Raw genomic sequence first — 20,152 nt, 5'->3', positions numbered from 1 at the left:
GAAATCCCCATGCAGACACACACAGGGGCTCGGTCTCCCAGGAGGGTCTGCTTCACCGCAGTCCCTCAGCGGTGCGTTCTCTGCCGTCGCTAACCAGCTCGGTGTCTTTCTCTCCCAGTTGTCACAGACGAAACTCTGAGCTTCATCCAGAAAAGCCGCCGTCTGCTCGTTGTGCTGAGCCCCAACTACGTCCTCCAGGGCACACAAGCCCTTCTGGAGCTCAAAGCTGGTCTGGAGAACATGGCCTCCCAGGGCAGCATCAGAGTCATCCTGGTCCAGTACAAAGCCATCAAGAAGAGCAAGGTGAAGGAGCTGAAGCGGGCCAAGACTGCGCTCACTGTCATTAAGTGGAAAGGCGAGAAGTCCAAGTACCCACGGGGCAGGTTCTGGAAGCAGCTGCAGGTGGAGATGCCAGTGAAGAAGAAGACCAGGCGCGCTAGCATCAATGAGCAGGAGCTTTCCAATTCCTCCCTGTGAGATGTGTGATAGAGGAGGGATAGCGAGGCTGGGGAGGGGGCAAGAACATACCCGCTGAAGGATTCCATCTTGAGCGTTTCAGAACGGCACCTTCCTATGGCCTTTTAAACTGCCCTGGTCAGAGAAGAGCTCACTGGCCAATGTTTCAAATGTGCCCCCTTTTATTTAGCTGGACAAGACCCAGTCAGCATTACATCCACTCTCAGGGTCTAAATATTTGCCATCCAGGAAGGGTGCAAGCATCCTTTGGGGGAAGGGAGGCGTTTGCACGGGTCAGCGTTCTCACTCTTGGGATCTGACCTGAGCCCTGCCCCGGTATTCTGGGACCTCGATCCCCCTTTGTCTCTCCTTAAGACCTTTCATCCCTTCTGGTTAGTGGCTCGTGGCGGTAACGACCCCAGCATGGAAGCACCGGGCCAGTTTGAACAAAGTCCCCAGACGAGCTGTTACGCTTTCAGTAAGGATCCTTGGAGACGGGCGTGGCCACGTTGCTCATTCAGACACTCCTGATTTCTGCTTCAGGATGGGATGTATACTACAACACATGCTCACACCTCGCACTCAGCTGGCTCCTACCATTCTTGGATGTGTTCCCATGGGAACGACTCCCTTCAGGGACTTTACAAATGTGAAGCGATTGTCACAGAAATGTACTTACGTTTTGTTTTGAAGGTACTCCTTGGTGGTATTTGTTTTACAGCCCTTCTGGCAAAAGCTGGCCCAGCTCAGAAACTCTTGGCAGTCTTCTGAGTTTCCAAACCCTTGTGGTGCCCAATCCTCGGAATCGAGGGGAGTTTCATTATTAATACAGTGCCGCAGATCCTTCCTTCACATGCGTGTATGACCCTTATTTGTAGAACAAGCTCAGGGACTTCACAAGGGTTGCAAACGGCTCTGCTTTCCTGCTGAAGAGCAGTGTCCCTGTTCAACCTATGCTGCTGGCTATTGGAAAACACTGTGGAAGGAGTTAAAGGAGGCATTTTGTTTCAAAACCAAAACCCAAACCACCTCTCTCCAAGTTCTGCCCACATCTTCATGCGCTTGGTATGTGAGTCAACCAGCACATCTGATGCTGCCAGCCATGCTTGGGGTGGCGCTTCAGAGAGGTAACGTCCGCACTTAGGGTGACCAGGTGTCCCGATTTTATAGGGACAGTCCTGATTTTGCGAGATTTTTCTTATATAGGCACCTCTTACCCCCCCACCCCCTGTCCTGAATTTTCACACTTGCCCTCTGGTCACCCTATCCGCACTTAATGCTCTCCTAGCTCAGAAGTGCAGCAACAACAAAAGGTTAAGTGGGCAACTTTGCTTGTTTGTCACCGTGTAGAACAGGCAGACCTCGGCAGGTCCTGTGGTGACACATGGGACTGAGTCTGCACATACTTCCCAGAGTTTCAGGGAAGGCTGAACACCCCTGCACAGATTATTAAGGAGTATCCAGCAATAAAGAGTTTTTATTTATTCTCTTACTTGTCCTGATTTTTGGTTTTGTAGATCTGCACTTTTTAAAACAACAGTTATGGAAGTGTATTTGCCAACCTATACTTTGTTTCTGAATTCCCACTCTCTGAAGTGAGAAGCACCAAGGACACTAGCTGGGCTGGATGTGCAAGAAGCAGTGCGATGCACGAGTGGAGCGGTTCTGGGCCACTAGCCCATGTCTGACGAGTCCTGACAAGCGTCTTTCCTGGTCTTAAGAGTGCCCGTCGGTGCTGGGCCCTAGTGCACCAGTCCTGCCTGCTTTCCAGCTGTTCTTTCAATGCTCTCACTCTGCTCCCTCCTGTTGACGTCAGTGGTAAAGCCCCTTCTGTCATCAGTGGCAGCAGGGTTAGGCCGGGTGCTTTTGAAAATTCCACTCTGGGCTGCTTTATCCTGGATTAGACAGGAAGCACCGGCACTGGCCGGAATAGGCAAGGACTTGGTGTGCTAAACCGCCGCGCTGGAGTGTAAGCTCGCTGGGGCAGGCGTCTGTCTTATTACAGAGCCCAGCATAATGGGGCCTGGCTCTGGCTGGAGCTTTGAGATTCTTCTGTGATAGAAATGTTTACTAATGATTAATATTAGAGGACAATTAGTCCTCAGGGCAGGTCAGCTCTTCCCTGCTTTCCTAGGGGAGGAGGATTGGTTTTTCCATATGTCTGTAGAATTGTTAATCATTTACTATTGTCCTAAAATTCTCTTTCTCCCTTGGGGCACCTAGATGTCTTGGTACATGGGGGCATTTTTGCTTTATTCTGGAATTGAGTGTTACTCCTGGCAAATGCATGTATATTGTTTGTGGCTAAGATTGTAACTCTTGGTTGACCTGTAACTCGCCCTGTCACTCAAGCAGTGTCAGGCTATCCAGAGCTGCTCACAAGCTTGAGTACCAACCTCAGGGCAAATTGTGAAGAAACGGCACAAACACCAAACTGGTTGTGAGTCCTATACCTAGATTTCACTAACCAAGTATCTAGTGTGAACTCAAGCATTCTGACAGCCTTAACATGGAGTCACAGACGGTCCCCTTGAGCAATCCGATCTATCTTGCCACCTAGGTAAGCTTGTCCTTGTGATAGATGGTCCTTTACCCCCGCAAAATCACAACAATATTCAGGTTACTCCCAGTCCCAAACGTGCAGTCACTGACCCCAGGTCAGTTTCACCCTAGTATCTCACCAAAGCCAACACTTGTAGCCAATCCTATAATAAACAAACAAGATTTATTAAGTAAGAAAGAAAATGAAAGCTATTTTCAAGGTTAAACCAGGTAAGATACACACACAAATGGGTTACAGTCTTAGGTTACAAAGGGGTAATAGAAGGTGCCGTAATATGCAAGCTCTAAGTCCTTTAGGACTAACCCAGGCCAAGACCTGGGGAACTCTGTTAGGCTTAGAAATCTTTGCCTCTAAGAGTTCAAGCAGCACAGAGCTTGAGGTTCTTCTTGCTGGACATTTTTATTCCCTTCCTCCCTGAGTTCAAACTGATGGGATGAATTTACATGCAGGTCTCCTCTTCTGATAGGGTGGGGAAGGGGGCGAATGCAATTAATAACCAATTTATTCTTTGATGTTTCACAGTGGCTCATTTGGTTTCAATGGGCCTTCTTGCAGAGCAGGGCAGGGCCTAACCCCTCCTGCAGGAAGCCAGCATTTTACATGAGTTAGTGCTCCTTTCCTGTTTGATGAGTTACACAGCTACAGAGGTCTACAATGCAAACACTTAATGGTACCTTATAACCTGGGCTACAGATGTTAAGCGAGATTAATACATGCAGCATTCTACAAGTATTTCATAAAGTCTAAACACATTTTTATAAATTGAATACCTATTTTAATACTTCTACCCCACAGCTGAGCCAGACGGGTTTCCGGCTCTGCATTCGTTAGGTTTCAGTGGGGACCTAGGGGCCTTGGCATGAGCTGGCACCTGGTCTGCCAGCGTCACAGTCCCTGTGATGCCCATTGGTGAGACTGGGACACGCATTGTGGAGCCATTGTTAAAAACAAACAGCTGGAATCTGTGCACTGTCCATCCAACTGGACAGGAATAGTTGTGCTGTCCTGGAGAGACAGCCAAGGAGCCCAGCTGTAAAACGTCCTGGCTTAGGTCCCAATCCGGCAAAGTCTTTACACACATACTTAGTTTTAAGTAAATGAATAGTCCTGATGACTCCAAGTCCCAAGTGGCTTCCTGGAAGTCAACAGAACTGCTCATTTGCTTAGGATAAACCATGTATTTTGCTGTGCTGGAGCCGTAATCCACCGCTGGCTCTGCAGTGTGGTTTCCTGGCGCCGTAAACTCAGTCTTCATGTTGTCACTTGTGATATAATCAGCACCTCACAGTTTATAAAACTGTGTAAAGCCAGGATTAACCTGTAAAGTGCATCGTTTTGTCCCATTTCTTCCTGCTGGGGCTTTGGAATCTCTTCACGTTAAGCATCTCCTTGCGATAAACGCAGCCAGAGTTACCATCAAGCAGCTGTGACATCTGAATGCAGGATGGAAGGCCCCACATCACACTCCAACCACTTTTTGTTGCATTCTAAGTTGACTTAAAAAAACAGCCTGCGTGCATGGAATCTGAATGTCCCCACATCTCCCAGCCATTAGCATCTTGCATCTCACTGCTGGCTCAGGTACCGAGAGACCCTTAGTTACTAGGTTAATAGAGATTTATTTTAGGACAGAAAATCCCTGTGTTTAATTTTACTTGTTTGATTTAATATGTTTTTAAAAAAATAATGGACCAGACCGTCCTCTAGTATAAGTCAGCATAACTCCAGCAGCATCAATGATTCAAGATGCTTGTGCCCATTCCCCGACAGGATTACCAAGAAGCAGGCCATCTCCATCAATTCAATGAAGGATCAAAGCATGCAAGTTACCACTGACTGCAATGGGAGCTGTTAGGCCAGCGTTCGGCTTTTTGAATGTCCCTTGCATAGGGCAGATGCTGGGGCCCATCCCAAATAAGCCTATCCACTTATTTATGAATGGCATTTGGTTCCCAGTGCAGGATTTTAGCACAGCTTGTACCTTTAATTTGGTGCGTTCATCTGATTCTGTGCTGTAACTTTACATTAGTCAACAGATAGCTAAATGTAAAGTCCTTCATTTTATCTCGCTGTGGAGGAGGACCGGCTTTGCACACATTGGAATGGACTTTGCTTTCCATTTCATTTGCTGTTTTAAGGCCTTTTTCCATTCTACGTTTTCTCACTTTTGTGATGTGTCAGTGTTGTTGGGTTTTATATACATATTTTTACTTTTAAATAAAATGTTTATTTTCACTTTTGCATTTAAGTCCTTGCACAGTTCTCCTGAGTTTAATTTTACTCCATTTCTTCATCAGCAAATACGTGTAGCCAAGGCAAAATGTTCTGTCCCAGCGGCAGCATCTATTGTAAATAGAACCCTAGCGGGTGGAATTCACCCCTGTGCAGAGACCCAGCATCATGAGGCCTAGGTACCACCTTAGTCACATGTATACCATCCAAATAGCGGTACCTATTCATGTTATAAATAGCACCCAAAGGCCCCAATCAGGACTGGGCCCCCTTGTTGTAGGGGCTACACACACACATACACACAGAAAGTCTCTGCCCTGAAGAGCTTTCAGTCTAAAAAGACAAAAGGGGGATGGCATGGCTATTACCCCCATTTTACAGATGGGGAAACTGAGGCATGGAGTAAGTGACTTGCCCAAGGGCACGCAGGAAGTCTGTGTTAGAGCTAGGAATTCATCCTTAATCAAAGTCAACCTCTCCCTTAGGCTTATTCTCCCATCACCCATTTGTCCGGGAAGGCTTCTCATTCTGCTCAGGCTTGCCTCTTTCCTGACTACATACTAGCAGGTTGTTGATGCACAAACTAGCCTTTCCAGACTGCTAGCCAAATGCATGCTCAGGGCACCAGATGTACTCTAACTTTACAGCCTTTAAAGAGCTAATAGAAATCTGTCGCTTTTAGATTCCTTTTGCACATAACTTTGGGGTGCTCTGCAGTGCGCACAGATGCTACCTAAATGTGCAGGCACCAGACCAGAGACCTTCACAACAAAATCACTAGCAAGTAGGATTGCAGGAAAAACCTGCAGGAAAAACCAGTCTCCGTCCTCCCCGCAGTCTGGTACTGTATTGCACAGCTGAGACCAGACAGGCTTGTTAAAACTGCTCAATGATGCAGCAACGTAACCTTCCCGTGTGGCAGCTCCTAGACGTCAGGGATCTGAACAAGGGCAACGGAAGTTGCTGGGTGCGCTCCTGTGCAAAGGCAGCTCTTTATAGGCGATTTTTCTTCTTGTGTTTATTAAAGTTTTCCCTCCAGCACGCTCTGCCCTGGTTAAACACTACCAGCCCCAGCTACCCTGTGCCAGATGCCATCACTCACAGTGCGAGGCCAGCCCTTCTGTGTTCGTTGGGTTTTCATGGTAATAATGTCAATTAGGGAGAGTGAATTTGCTAAGTGGCACAGCCCTAGTAATCTCTAGCCTGTTCACTGGGAAGCCATTAGCCACAACTCTTGCTTTTGTCAGCGGCTAATACACTTTGTGTAACCCGTGTCATCGGAGCTATAGCCAGGAAGGCTAAGGCTGTGCCTTGCTTCAGTCCCATTTCAATACTGTTAATAGTACATACACGGGGCTTGTCTTGCACCTTTCCAGCTAAGGAGCTCCCCTTACTGTACAAACTTTAATGAAGCCCTCTGCAAGGCAGTACTTTTATTGTCCCCACTTTAGAGAAGGATGAATTGAGACATGGAGGAGTCAAGGGCCAGCATTTTCCAAGGGCTCTAATTTGGGGTGCTTCAATTTTTGGATGTCCAATGGGAGACAAGAAGAGGTGGCTTTCTGGAGTTGGCAAGAAGCCCCCAGTGATGTCCGTTACAGGTGTAGCCTTCTGAAAAAAAAAGCTCTCAGGGCCAGATGAACTGTTTGCTTTCCTAGATTCCAAGGCCAGAAGGAACCATTGTGATCATCTAGTCTGACCTCCTGCAGAGCACAGGCCAGAGACCTGCCCTACAATAATTCAGAGAGTATATCTTCTAAAAAACATTTGCATTGCTCTAGTGATGCAAAACAGCTGTAAGCCCTATAGGCAAGTAATTCCCTACCTATCCCTTGGGGAGACTCTTGCTCCTTCCTGTGAAGTAGGTGCTCCTGGCACAGTTGGGGATAGAATAATGGACCAGATCGAACACTGGTCTGACCTGGTATGGTTTGCTCCTAAATTCACTAGCAGCCTTGTAAAGAAAACTTACCAGGCACAGAGTCTGCCTGCCAACCTGCACCGTGATGGGGATGCTGACTGAAAAATATCAGCTGTTGATATTTGTTGTGGGCCGGGACCATGGGCAAGTAACATTTGGCTGGACTGCATGAACCAATTTCTCTCTTCTCCAGCTGGGAAGGGCCATGCATGTGTCCAGTGAAATAGCCTCATTTGGCTTTGTTCTCCTCTCTCACCCTTGCCTCTCTAGATACCACTGAGGCAGTTTTCGACTTCATTCAGCGAAGCCGGAGGATGATCGTGGTGCTGAGCCCCGATTACCTGACTGAGAAGAGCATCAGCTTGTTGGAGTTCAACCTGGGCATCGTGTGCCAGAACGCCATCTCCACCAAGCTCATTGTGGTGGAGTACAGGCCACTGCAGGTCACCCATCCTGGCATTCTCCAGCTGAAGGAGTCTGTCTCCTTTGTGACCTGGGACGGGGATAAATCCAAGCCGTCCGGCTCCAAGTTCTGGAAAGCCTTACACCTCGCCCTGCCCCTGAGGAGCCTGAGCTCCAGCTCGGGTTGGAACGAGAGCTGCTCCTCGCAGTCAGACATCAGCCTGGATCACGTCCAGAGGAGGAGGAGCAGGTTGAAAGGCCAGCTGGAACCGCAGAGCTCCAGAATGGGCGCTGCACCTCAGAGTGGGGTGGCCAAGCACCGAGCCAAGCCGTTCATGCCATGTCAGTGCTGTATGACGTACTGTGACAATGGCGATAAACTCAGGCAGAAGAGCCGAGCCGTACTCAAGTCCAAATGGGAGACTCACCTCTGCAAGCCAGTCTCGGGCGGAAACAGACTAGAGCCCCCAGCTGCACAGCTCTCGGCTCTTGCCCTCTGCCAGTACCCCGATTTGTCCAACAACAACGACTTCTGTGTTCTCTAGCTGAGTTCCCAGACCACAGCAGAGCCGCTGGGGATGCCAAGCGAATGGAGCAATGATGAGGGGTTTGGGGATTTCCCGGACTGGCTTCGCTTCCTTCGACATGTCCTCATTCTTTTCCAGTCAAACAACAGCCATGCAGGAGTGCTGGAGTGATGTTACCAAATGTTCCACTCATTGGCACTTGAGATGGGAGAGACCATGTAGTCCCAAACTGATCTAGGGACCTCTGGGGCCACACAGGGCATGCACGGCTGGGCTGCTAAATAGATATAAAAAGACATTCAGTATTTCCCTTATGTTGGCCCAGGGAGATGGGAGATGGGAGAGGGAAGAGTTCCTGTGAGGTGAATCGGAGGGGAGGTGTTGACTAAACAATCTCCTTATGAAGGGGTACAAAAGTGTGATGTGAACTCAGGCTTGACCCTTCACCTTTGAATCAATTAAAGCTTCATTACTGATTTCATTGTGGGCAGGATCCAGCCCCACCTCCTGCCGAGGCCGGATGGGTCTCTTTCAGTGGATTCTGTGGTGCTTTTTCATATCCTTGTTTAAAGGGACATGGTCACAGCTTTAAAAAATAACCCCCGTCTCTCTGTAGGCCTTTTAGCATGCCTTTGCGCACAGGCCATTTCAGTGGTGGCCCTGTCGGGCCAGTTCCCCCACTGGTTGGCATGGGCCTTTCACACAGCCACTAACATTTAGAGAGAGGGGTGGCCAGCCCCAAAATAGGCAAGATAAGGCCTGAAACACACTTAAAAACCCCACTGTTGAAACGCCCTAGATTTCAAATGGACTGTGTCTCATTAAGTGATTCACGAAAAGGGCCCTTGATCACCTCCCTCGGGTCCGGCAGACCTCGCCGCCAGGAAGTATTTCCTCCTGTGCACCCTGAATTCCATTTTCCCATGCTCGGTGTCATCTCGACACCCATTCCCCCCCAGCCATGGGGTTTGCAAATACTCCCACCTTCACCCCCTCAGCTGTCCTTTGGTGTCACACATTGAGTTCTGGAGGCCTTTACCTGGGAATTAATCCCTCCCCCAGCTCTTTAATCAGTCTGACTGCTTGTCTCTATGTTAAGTGTGGCTGTTGTTAATTTGTCTTCTCTGTGGGAGGCATGCGTTAGGAATCCACTGTAGGAAGCGTGTGGCTGGTGTGGCTACCAGCCCAGAGGCTCGGTTGGGGTCAATGAGCGCAGCTGCACTGAAGTCATTGAGTCAGTGCTGAGGGTCTGGCCTACATCTGCCTCCAATTAATACTGCCAGAGCACAGTGACCCTCCCGTCACTCTCTGAAAGATGGACAGGTGGCATTCATTCCACAACCTCTCTCCTGTGCCAAATTTTATACCCTTTTCTCTGTCATTAGGAGATTGAACATAACCCCAGGGGCTTTCCCATTACGATTCATGAGGAACTAAAAAACGTAGAGAGCAGCTGAGACAAACGGTAGGAGGAAATGGAGAAATAAAAACATGGTTTTGGAGGAATTCCAAATGAAACTTGAGTCTGAAATTAGCAGCCCTGTCTAGCGTGAAAATTAGAATATTCTTAAGGTCTCGCCCATCATTCCACCCACCGCAGAACTGTTTCTGTCAGTCTCTCTCCAGTACTACATGGCACCAAGGTTTACATGACTCAAGCCAGGTTCATATAAAGTCACATCAACCTTGAGTGATTAAGTAGAGGAGGAGGAGTGAGGTTGTGGGTGGCAGGAGAGGTAATAAACTGCAGAGAGTTTTGTGAAAAGGAAAGAAAACAGAATAGCCTCCTGAATTAGACAGTCCCCGTCACAGACAGCTGGATGTGTCACCTCACCATGGATGAAAATACAAGCGAAGAAATGCAAATATTTTGTCAATCATTGCCAGGAGCCGGTTGGGTTATTAATTGTAGGCACCGATCAGGTTTTACCAGAGAGCTCTGTCCTTGTATGACCACGTTGTAAAGTGGTGAGTTATGTTAAGGACAGAGCTGCCATTCAGATGTGTTGGAGAGGGTGGTAAAATTGTGAAGGGCTGTAAAAATGGCAAATGCAGCCCTTGCTGGAACAAACTCCCATCCCTCCAGGTAGGGAGGAGGTAAAATACTAAGGGCCAAAACCTCAGATGGTGTGTAGCTCCACTGATTTCAGTAGAGCTGTGCCAGTTTATTCCAGCCAAAGTGCTGGCCTAATCTTTGATTATTTGCTGTTATAACGACTGGGAGGAGAAGCCGAGCTTTGATACGTCACAAGAATGTGGACAGTTATTTGCTGAAAACTGGTAACGCTCTGTGGCAGCTTGTGCTAATATGACTGGGATAGTTTCCTCTACTCAGCATAGCTGCAGAGCTCCTGTGACTGAACCTTAGAATACAGTTCATTCCCAATTGTGTGTCCCTCATCTTAATCCTTTTGGGCGGAAATCACTCCAGCACAAAAGGGTCCCAGCTCCTGGAGTCCTGTGATTTCTGTGGGAATCTCAGCTTTCATTTTAAAGAAAATTAGGTCTCTAGCCCTCATATTTGTGTAGAAAAATGCAAAAATGTAATGCCTAGCAGCTCCAAAAGCAGAAGGCAACTAAAGAGCCCCACATTTATTTTATTTTTTTAAATGACATGAATTTTAAGGGTCTGCACCAGGACTATGAATTGCATACGGACTTAGGTGGGCCTTTTGCACAGGGGCGGATTCTACCCCATGAGAATAACAGTTAAACCATGTCACACTGCATCTGCTCTTGGCAAGTGCAGACCTAACAATATAGTGATTGCTCTCCTCTTGCTAAAGCTGCAGAGATATACACAGACCTTTAGCGTGGTGATGGGGGTAGAAAAGGCACTTCCAGATCCATCCTTTTTTTGACACATTTCTGGTATTAACATTAAAACTGACACTTTAAATTCGGCACAATGTTGTTGTCACCTTGGGCCTAGTGTAGTATGTGATTTCTCACGTGCGCACGCACACCCACCCACCACGAGAGCTGTCCAGTTATCACGATCAGCCAAAGGGAGTAGCTCTCCCTCCTCAACTTGGCAGCTGTGTACAGAATCTCCTGGTGCAGTAAAACATTCAGACTCTGGCGTTTTCCCCTGCACTGAGATTGCTGGATTGAAATGCTAATAAGTATTTGCTATACTGGAATAGATTGTTAGTTTCATCTAGAAACCTAGCAGCTGCTCATGCTCCAGAGGAAAACTTAAAGTCAATGCACAGAGCCTTTAGCACCATATTTATACAGAGAGCTCCAGTCCCAGCTGCTGGTCAGGTGATGTATTGACGCATGAGGATTCCAAACAGAGCATGATTCTAGGCAGGTCAGAGAAGGTGGAGGCTAGGCCACCTCTGCTTTTTTATTCGCGCCCTCCCTAGAGATCTGCTGAACCATTGAAGTTCTGTGAAGCTCCACTGTCTCCTTTCAGTTTCACTCTGCTCCTCCAACTGCAGAGGGAGAAGAGACGTCTCATGTGAAGCAGGATGCAGAGACCATCGGCGGGCCAGGGCAATGATTTTGGGGCCCTTGCTCCTGTCTGGAACACGTGCTGGGTGTTGTAGGCACCTAAAGTACACTTCAGCCATTTTAATCCTCGAGTTCCCAAATCTCACAATTGTGTCTTATAGTGAAAGCCCCAAGGAGGACACTCCATTTAGGTTATCAAAGAGGAGATTAAGGCTGGATTACACTGGATTACAGGCTATAAATAGCTGCACGGGGAACAGAAATTTGATAATAGAGGGTTCTTCAATCTAGCAGACAAAGTTATAATAAGAGCTAATGGCTGGAAGCTGAAGTGAGACAAATACAGACTAGAAGTATTGTAAGCAAGACCCGAGAAGTAATTCTTCCACTCTGCTCCGCACTGATACGGCCTCAACTGGAGTATTGTGTCCAGTTCTGGGCACCACATTTCAGGAAAGAGGAGGACAAATTGGAGAAAGTCCAGAAAAGAGCAACAAAAACGGTCTAGAAAACATGACCTATGAGGGAAAATTGAAAAAATTGGGTTTGTTTAGTCTGGAAAAGAGAAGACTGAGGGGGACATGATAACAGTTTTCAAGGACATAAAAGGTTGCTACAAGGAGGAGGGAGAAAAATTGTTCTCCTTAACCTCTGAGGATAGGACAAGAAGCAAGGGGCTTAAATTGCAGCAAGGACAGTTGAGGTTTGACATTAGGAAAAACTTCCTAACAGTCAGGGTGATTAAGCACTGGAATAAATTGTCCAGGAAGGTTTTGGAATGTCTATCGTTAAAGAAATTTAAGAGCAGGTTAGAAAAACACCTGTCAGGGATGGTCTAGATAATAGTCCTGCCTTGAGTGCGGGGGACTGGACTAGAAGACCTCTCGAGGTCCCTTCCAGTCCTATGATTCTATAAATCAGGTGCACATTCTAAACAGTGAGGCTCATTAGCTATTGGATCAGTTTACCAAGGATTGTGGAGGATTTTCAAAAAGCTCTGCTCTAGAGCAACCACAGCTACTGGACTTGAAGCAGGAATGAATTCAGGGAAGTCCCTCTGGCCTATACTATACTGGAAGTCAGACTAGATGATCTAGCCTTAAAATCTATGAAACCCACCGGGACATGTGTGGTAGGCATTCTCCACTTTTGTGTCTGTGGAGTGAGAGTGTTTGTTACCCAGCAGTCTCTCTGTACTGCCCCTTTCCTGAATTATTGATCCAGGTCTCATTGGCTGTAAACTCTTTGGGGCCAATCCTTTGTATAGTGCTTGGACATTTACGGTGTTTTAGTAACAGCATTTGCCTCTTCTGTAGCACTTTTTATGCAAGGGTCTCAGAACACTTTATAGGGGTTAATGCCTTCAGCCCCACAACACCCTTGTGGTGTAGGAAAGCACGGATATCTCCATCTTACGTGAGGCACAGAGGATGGCAGTGAGTTGTCCAAGGTCACAGCAGAGCCAGGACTAGATCCCACGCCTACTGATTTCCATTCCTGAGCTTGAACCACAAGGCCATCCTTCCTGTCAGCTTATGACTGGCATGGACAATAAATAATCCTTGGCACCTCTATATGCTTTGTCATCTACAGATCCCCACACGCTTTACAAAGGAAGGCAAATATCATTATCCTCATTTCATGGATGGGGAAACTGAGGCACAAAGAGTCGACGTGACTCATCCAAAGACACACAGTAGGTCAGGGGCAGAGCTGGGATTAACACCTGGAATTTCTGTTTCCTAGAGTAGTTGCCTTAGCTATTCGAACATGCTGCTAATGCAGCCTGCCTTGGTGTCCCATGGATCCAAGTGCTTCTGCATCTAACCTTGCTGGTAATAACTAGTCAGTGATCCCTTTTCATTCTCCTCCTCTCAGGCTGGTGTTTGGGCTTCCTCTTTAAATAGACTCTGACAACGCACTGGTAACAACGCAGCATCTGGGGTTTCAGCTCGTCAAACGTTCCAGAATTTGACCGATATCCTAAGGACGTTTGGAGAGGAAAAATCCTGGCATGCTGACTTGAATACACTGGGCAAGGAGAGCTTTGCGCAGGGAGTGTACTCAAATGACAACAACGTGGGGGCTGCCCCAGCCTTACACCACTAAACCCCGACGTGTGAACTAGCTGCAGCAAGGCTGATGAGCGGTCATTATTTCTGTGAGAGCAATTCAATAGACATGATGATGGAACTTTTAAAGGCCTTGTGGCAATGCATTGCCAAGTCCTGCAGCACAAGCATGGGACACTGCCTTGAAACCAGGCCCATTGACTGCCCCATCTTGGTGGTAGATTTCATATTGCAGCAGCTACGTGCAAATCACTTAGGGTGACCAGATAGCAAATGTTAAAAATCAGGACAGGAGGTGTGTGTCGGGGGGGGAGAGGGGGGCAGAATATATAAGAAAAAGCCCCAAAAAGCGGTACTGTCCCTATAAAATCAGGACATCTGGTCACCCTGAGATCATTCCTGTTGTAGACTGGTACCACGGAAACCTGGGAGCTGTAGAGCTGTGGTTCGCATTTCTCAACCAGGGGTGCACAGAGCTCTTCCAGGGGGTACATCAACTCATCTAGATATTTGCCTAGTTTTACAAACAGGATACAGAAAAAAACTTTAGCAAAGTCAGTAGAAACTGAAGTTCCAGACAATGATTTGTTTGTATGGTTCTGTATACTGTACACTGAAATGTAAGTACAATATTGATATTCCAATTGATTTATAATTCTGTGGTAAGAATGAGAAAGTCAGCAATTTGTCAGTAATAGCGTGCTGGGACCCTTTTGTATTTTTATATCTGATTTTGTAAGCAAGTGGTTTTTAAGTGAGGTGAACCTTGGGGGCATGCAAGACAAATGAGACTCCTGAAAGGGGTCCAGTTCTCTGGAAAGGCTGAGAACCACTGCTGTAGAGAACAGCAAGGACACACCTTCAAGTAGAAGCAATTTTGTGGAGGCAAACCCATAAAGAACATCCAAACCAATCCCATAGATTGGAATGCCCCTAAACTCAAACAGTGTGTGAGCGTTGGAATCCAAAACAGGATCTGGATTTGGGAATGGCCCCACTTATACAGGGTCCAGCCAACTCCCAGATCAGAGACCTCCGAATGTTGAGGGAATCAGGCACTTCAAGGAGTGGATCAGCATTTTGAAGCTCTTCATAGCAAGCTTTAAAAATAGCATTGGCAGGAATCAGTATTTCCAAATGGAGTTCAGTGAACATTTTTCTTCCTTTCTAGAGATAAACAGTGTCAGGAAGAAAGGATTATGCTCCATTACAAACTATTAGTAAATCAGGCCTCCCCCACACAGTTCTCCTTTCCCCTGGTCTATCATACGCCTCCCTATATTGTCCTTTCTCAGTTACCCCGCTTTAGGCCCCAGCCTTGTAACCAGAGCCACCTCCTGAGAGCCCCACTGACTTTACAGTGAACTATGAGTAAGTGAGACAAGCCCTCGAAGGGGCCTTACTACGAAAGTGAAAAGCAAATGCTTGAGGAAGCAGTACTAAACCCTTTCCTACTTCTAGCCTCACAGCCGCAGGTGAGTTTCCTTATACTCTACCCAATTAGTAGGCTCCTCAGTCAATTTACACTAATCAAGCCAGCTGCAACCCTCCAGTGCAGCCCATCTGAAAAATAAGCAAACACCCGCAAGCCAAACAGGCTCACAAATGATTTAGGGGATTAGGTTCCCATCTACCACAGCCCAGGCCTAATGAGCTGGTTACACTACAAAATGCATTCTTCCCTTGGGGAGTGGAAGGAGAAAATAAAGGTAATTGAAGATGGTTTTCCCCTGGGAAGTGGATCAAATGGTAACCACAGAACAGATCCGGAGATAACATCATGGCACACGCAGAGTAATATGTACTTTTACAAGGACATGCAGCAGTTACCCTGCTGGTGGACTCTATTTATCTCAGTTCCACATCACTGTAGTATCTGAGGGCCTCATGATCTTAAATGTATGTACCCTCCCAATACCCCTGTGAGGTAAGGCAGTGCTGGTCTCTCCATTTTACAGATGGCAAACTGAGGCCTGGAGAAACTAAGGGCCACATTTGTAAAGGTATTTAGGCACTTAATTCTCATTGGGAGTTAGGTGCCTAAGTAACTGTAAAAATTTGGCCCTTAGTGACATGCCCAGGGTTACCCAGGAAGTCTGTAGCAAAGCAGAGAATTGACTCATGATCTCCCACCGCCCAAACTGGCACCCTAAGCACAGGACTCTCCTGCTCATGAGCATGGCTTCACTGTGCATAAGGAAGTTTTCAAAGATCTGGCATCAAGCGTCTTATTAAGAGCTGGCACAAAATTATTCAGTGAATCTATATTGTTTGATGAATACCAGTGAAATTTGTCATATAATATTGTCCATTAATACCTTTTTCCTGCTATTCCATCGGCTGTCCCCATTATGTGCCGGCCCGGATGTTCATGCTTTCCTTTCCTTTCAGCTGATTTGAACAGTTCTTCCCATCTGTACAAAGAGCCAGATGTTTCTAGTATGTACATTCCTAGATTTATCTGGAGATGGGGCTGATTCACAGAGTTCACATACACCATCAGCTCTGCAGCAACCCTTCTGCAAAGCACAGAATGGCTCAGGTTGGGTTTTTCTAGGTTAGCCCATTATAGAGAGAGGCCAGAGCTGGGGAGCTCACAGCCAGATCTGAGCTCCAGTGGTGGGTGAGGGAGCCAGGATACAAGTCTCAATTTCAGGCCCACTGGACACCGAGGTTCGAGTTTTGCCCCTGAGATCTGTGACATCTACAACTCAGGACCTTTCTCAGGCTGCTCTTGGTGGTGTTGATTAGACGGCAGGAATTTGTGGGACCAGTTGGCATACCCATCCCCTAGTCCAGGGAGCTGCTGAAGTCATGCCCAGAAGCACAAAGGCCAGGATCATTGTGAGCTCATGATCTGGCAGTAAGTGCTACATCCTTTCTGCCAGATGCAGATGGCAGACAGCATTTCTGGCAGCTGTAGCTACTCAGGTGTCTTAAGACCAGACTCTAGGACTCCCAGACTTGCTGTTTGGAGTCAGCCCCCCTCAGTGCTGGGTGATGCTAAGACGGTGGCTAGCTCTCCAGAACGGTGTCCTCTTCCCAACAGCCACCCCCTTCGTCTTGCTCAAGTTTGGTTTCCAGCAGCTGCCTTTCATCCACCGTGGCCAGGCTCCGAGATACGTGGGTGATGGTGCTGGGTGTGGTATAAAGCGGGGTGTTATCTGTGTATTGTTAGCATTCCAGTTAGTGATGTCTCATGGTGTCCTACACTAGCTTTATCCAGATGGGTGATAGACTAGAGCCTTGGGACTCCACAGGTGAGAAGGCTAGTGGCCGAGAAGTTGTATGTCACTGCTTACTCTCAGTGCAGCCAAAAGGAAGGATTGCAGCCAAACCTCTGCTTTCCCATTAACCTTTGCTACATTTAGAAGCTAGACAAATTCAGACTGGAAACAAGGTGTACATTTTTAACTGTGAAGGTAATTAACCATTGGAACAACTTACCCAGGGTGGTGGTGGATTCTCCATCACGGACAGTTTTCAAATCTTAAAAATATCTTCGATATTTTTTGAAAAGACCTGGTCTAGGAGTTATTTTGCAGAAGGTCTACGGGCCTGCGTTATGCAGGGGGTCAGACAGATGATCACAGTGATCCCTTCTGGCCTTGGAATCGCTGAGTCTTCCAGGTGGGACAATAACTGACTGTGATCCACAGTATTGAATGCTGCAGATATCTACTAATATGAGGCCTGTTCAACACTATAAAGTTCAGCCAGCACGGTTGTGTCTGGTGTAGGTATGAAAAAATTACACCCCGCCTGTGCGACAAATCCAGCAGAACTCCCAGCCTAGACACAGCTATGTCCATAGAAGAGGGCTTTCGTTGGCATAGCGAACGTTCAGGGCAGTGGTGTTACCGTGTCAGCTGAAGAACTCCTTCTGTCTGCGCATGCAACGAGGGGGTTATGCTGGGATAGGCTCTGTAGCATAGACATGGCCTGGGATTAGACAGTGTCCCCATATTAACCGGCAAGAAGAGGTCACCCTCAGTGAAAATGCCACGAGTGGTGTAAGTCTTGTTTCACATCAAACACATGGGCAGTTTCCCCTGGAGAGGTGTCCATGCCTGGCCAGCAGGAGAGACCTTGGGGCCATTGGCAGAGCTCAGTCGTAAGGGCAGAGACTTTCACAGGTTCCGCTGTGCAATATCTCACTTCAACCATTTCTCCTTGCCCCTCCCGTTCAGCAGCACCAGACTCATGCTCAATTTCTAAAAGAAAACAACACCCCTTGTTGTCCTGCTAAAGCCACACTTCTTAAAGGATCGGTTTGTTTTGGACATGTTTTCTGGGCCGTGGCCCCTTTACGTTACGTTAGCGTTCATGCTGGCAGTCTCGTGATATTCCCTCCACACGTAGGGCAGGCATGCTTTCCAAGCCCCCCTGCCTGTCCCCCGCAAACACACTTCAAACCGACCAGTGTATCTCAAGAGAGTGGAAACTATTTGCTAAATATATTTGCCCAGAAGTTATTTATAGCTTGTGCCTAATGAACTGTAGGGCAGCCACCACTCCACACTGCACAAAGAGGGCCTTATCTGAAGAAGCAAGCAATGATGCATGATCATACACTTCCTCAGTGACCCTGGTGACCTTTGAACCAAATGACCAGCAATCTGTAGCCTGGACCTTTTGGCCATTACAGACCATCAAGCAGGAGTGAAAGAGTTAAGGGCTGGGTTCTGTCCCCTCAGAGTGTTGTCAGACAGGCATAGAAAATATTGACCCATAACTCCATGGCATGACATTGTCCCATCATGGAGCCAGGATGTAGGCAAAGCAGGTCTCCCCAGCACAAATTCAGTTCAGGATTCATTTGTCTAATGTCCCTCACATTTATTTTCTAAGTCATGTGTGATAACCTCTGAAAACTCAGGGCAGTACTACAGTATGGTGGTAACCTCATGGCTTAGTGTGAACACCCACTCTCCTCGCTAGCCGCAGAACTGAGATGGGCTCACAAACACCCTGGTGCCAGGAGGTGTGTAGATCCAAGAGTTCAGTCCAGGGGGGGTTCAGCTCATACTAAAACTATGACTATTTCCAAATTCCTTCTCTGTATCTAGGTTTGGATTTCAAGCACCAACCTCCCTCAAAGTTCAGAGCTGTTGAGATCCAGGGTTTTGGGTTAGACCCATCACTACACCACACTAGTCTCTTCCCTTAAAGGGGCTTATCTCCCAAAGAAACCAGATGGCTTCCAGGAATATTGAGCACTGAGGGATTGTATTAAGGTTCAGTCTTCAGCACTGATGAAGGCAGACAGATCAAGGCGTGAGAGGACTTTTATGGCTCTCTATTAAAGGGAGAAGGGCCTGGGATCCGTTTTTCTGTATTGTGTGTGTCAGAATGTAACAGGCTACCAGGTGCTGAGGTAATATTCTGTGTAGATCTATTACTCAACCCTTTGTCCTGAGTCTCTCAGGTGAGTGCCCTGACCACTGGGCTGGAGAGTGATTCTCACTGTCCCTGGCCCAATTCATAGGTAATGAAAGGAATGGCTTCAACAAGAGAATGAGGCTTTGTCTACACTGGCACGGTCAGAAGGGTGTCAGCTGTGAGAGGGCAACTGTTGGTGGGACTTCCCCACGACAGGGAGTGTTGCCATAGAGGTGGAGACTGGTGGTCCCAAGGCGGGTTTACCCCGTGACCAGAACCCCGCAGAGAGGGATATAATTTTTTGCACTGCTTGCAGGGCCTCCAGCATGGACGGCACCAGGAGCTAATGAAGACCTCCGTTGCTAGCCGGGATAGCCGGCGGGGAGTGGGCTGGGCTACACCGTTCGACCTGAGCTGGGGTTCGGGATCCCGAGGGGGTGAGCAGGTGCCCGAAACAGGGCCTAGGTCTACCCCAGACTTGTCCTTTCCCTTGCAGGAAGCTAGAGACCTTCCTCACCCCGTCTTCCCAGGCTTCTGGGCTGGAGCCACAGGAGACGGGTGCCGGCTTGTCAAATTTCAAGCTAGGTTTGTAGTTTGCCATCTAGTGGCCACTTGAGAAAACAGCTACTTTAATTTTCACTGAAGTATAGACGCAGGGTAACAAGATCACATAGGGTTCAATCTGTCCTGCTGGAACAAGTGCACTGTGACTATCTTGGGAAATCAGGCATCACAGTTAACACAATGTCTATCCCTGCAATTTCAAAACTAAGTCATGGAGATACAGCTTCAAATTTTCTACTGGCCTAAATCCATTGACTTCACTGGAATGACACCTGCGGAGAATATAGTTCACAGTCGTTTGGCAAGGACTGATATGAATCAAAGACCTGGCCTGCAGTGGTATGTAAAAGTGAGTTCTTTATGTCAAAAAAATCTTCCTTAAAAAGCAGAGATGGACGGACATTAAAATACTGAGGTTCTAAAGTGTTCTGACAGCCACCACCAAATGGGACATGAACTCTCTTGCACTATGACAGGTTTCAGAGTAGAAAATTTGTACTAGAAAATCTTTCCATGTTTAACAACCAATGTCAAATATAACTCCCCCGGCCACTGTTCCAAAGCAGTAGACCAC

At 47.5% G+C, this 20,152-nt stretch overlaps 1 protein-coding gene across 6 annotated transcripts in view; it reads left to right on the top strand.

Moving 5' to 3' along the window:
* IL1RAP (interleukin 1 receptor accessory protein) overlaps nt 1-8,578 on the top strand; it is a 62,773-nt gene extending 54,195 nt beyond the window's left edge. For 4 of the 6 annotated variants that reach the window (XM_073359027.1, XM_073359029.1, XM_073359028.1 and 1 more), the window contains one exon: nt 7,443-8,578. In XM_073359027.1, coding sequence (XP_073215128.1) covers nt 7,443-8,119 — 677 coding nt within the window. In that variant the 3' untranslated portion in view covers nt 8,120-8,578. Of the gene's footprint in view, nt 1-118; nt 1,944-7,442 lie in introns of those variants that run through there. The other 2 variants (XM_073359033.1, XM_073359032.1) reach the window with 1 other exon arrangement.
* The last annotated feature ends 11,574 nt before the right edge of the window (nt 8,579-20,152 follow it).

Source organism: Lepidochelys kempii, chromosome 9 (assembly GCF_965140265.1).
Source record: "Lepidochelys kempii isolate rLepKem1 chromosome 9, rLepKem1.hap2, whole genome shotgun sequence".
Lineage (NCBI taxonomy): Eukaryota > Metazoa > Chordata > Testudines > Cheloniidae > Lepidochelys > Lepidochelys kempii.
Note: the sequence above shows the minus strand (reverse complement) of the source record. Positions and strands in the feature narration are given on the sequence as shown.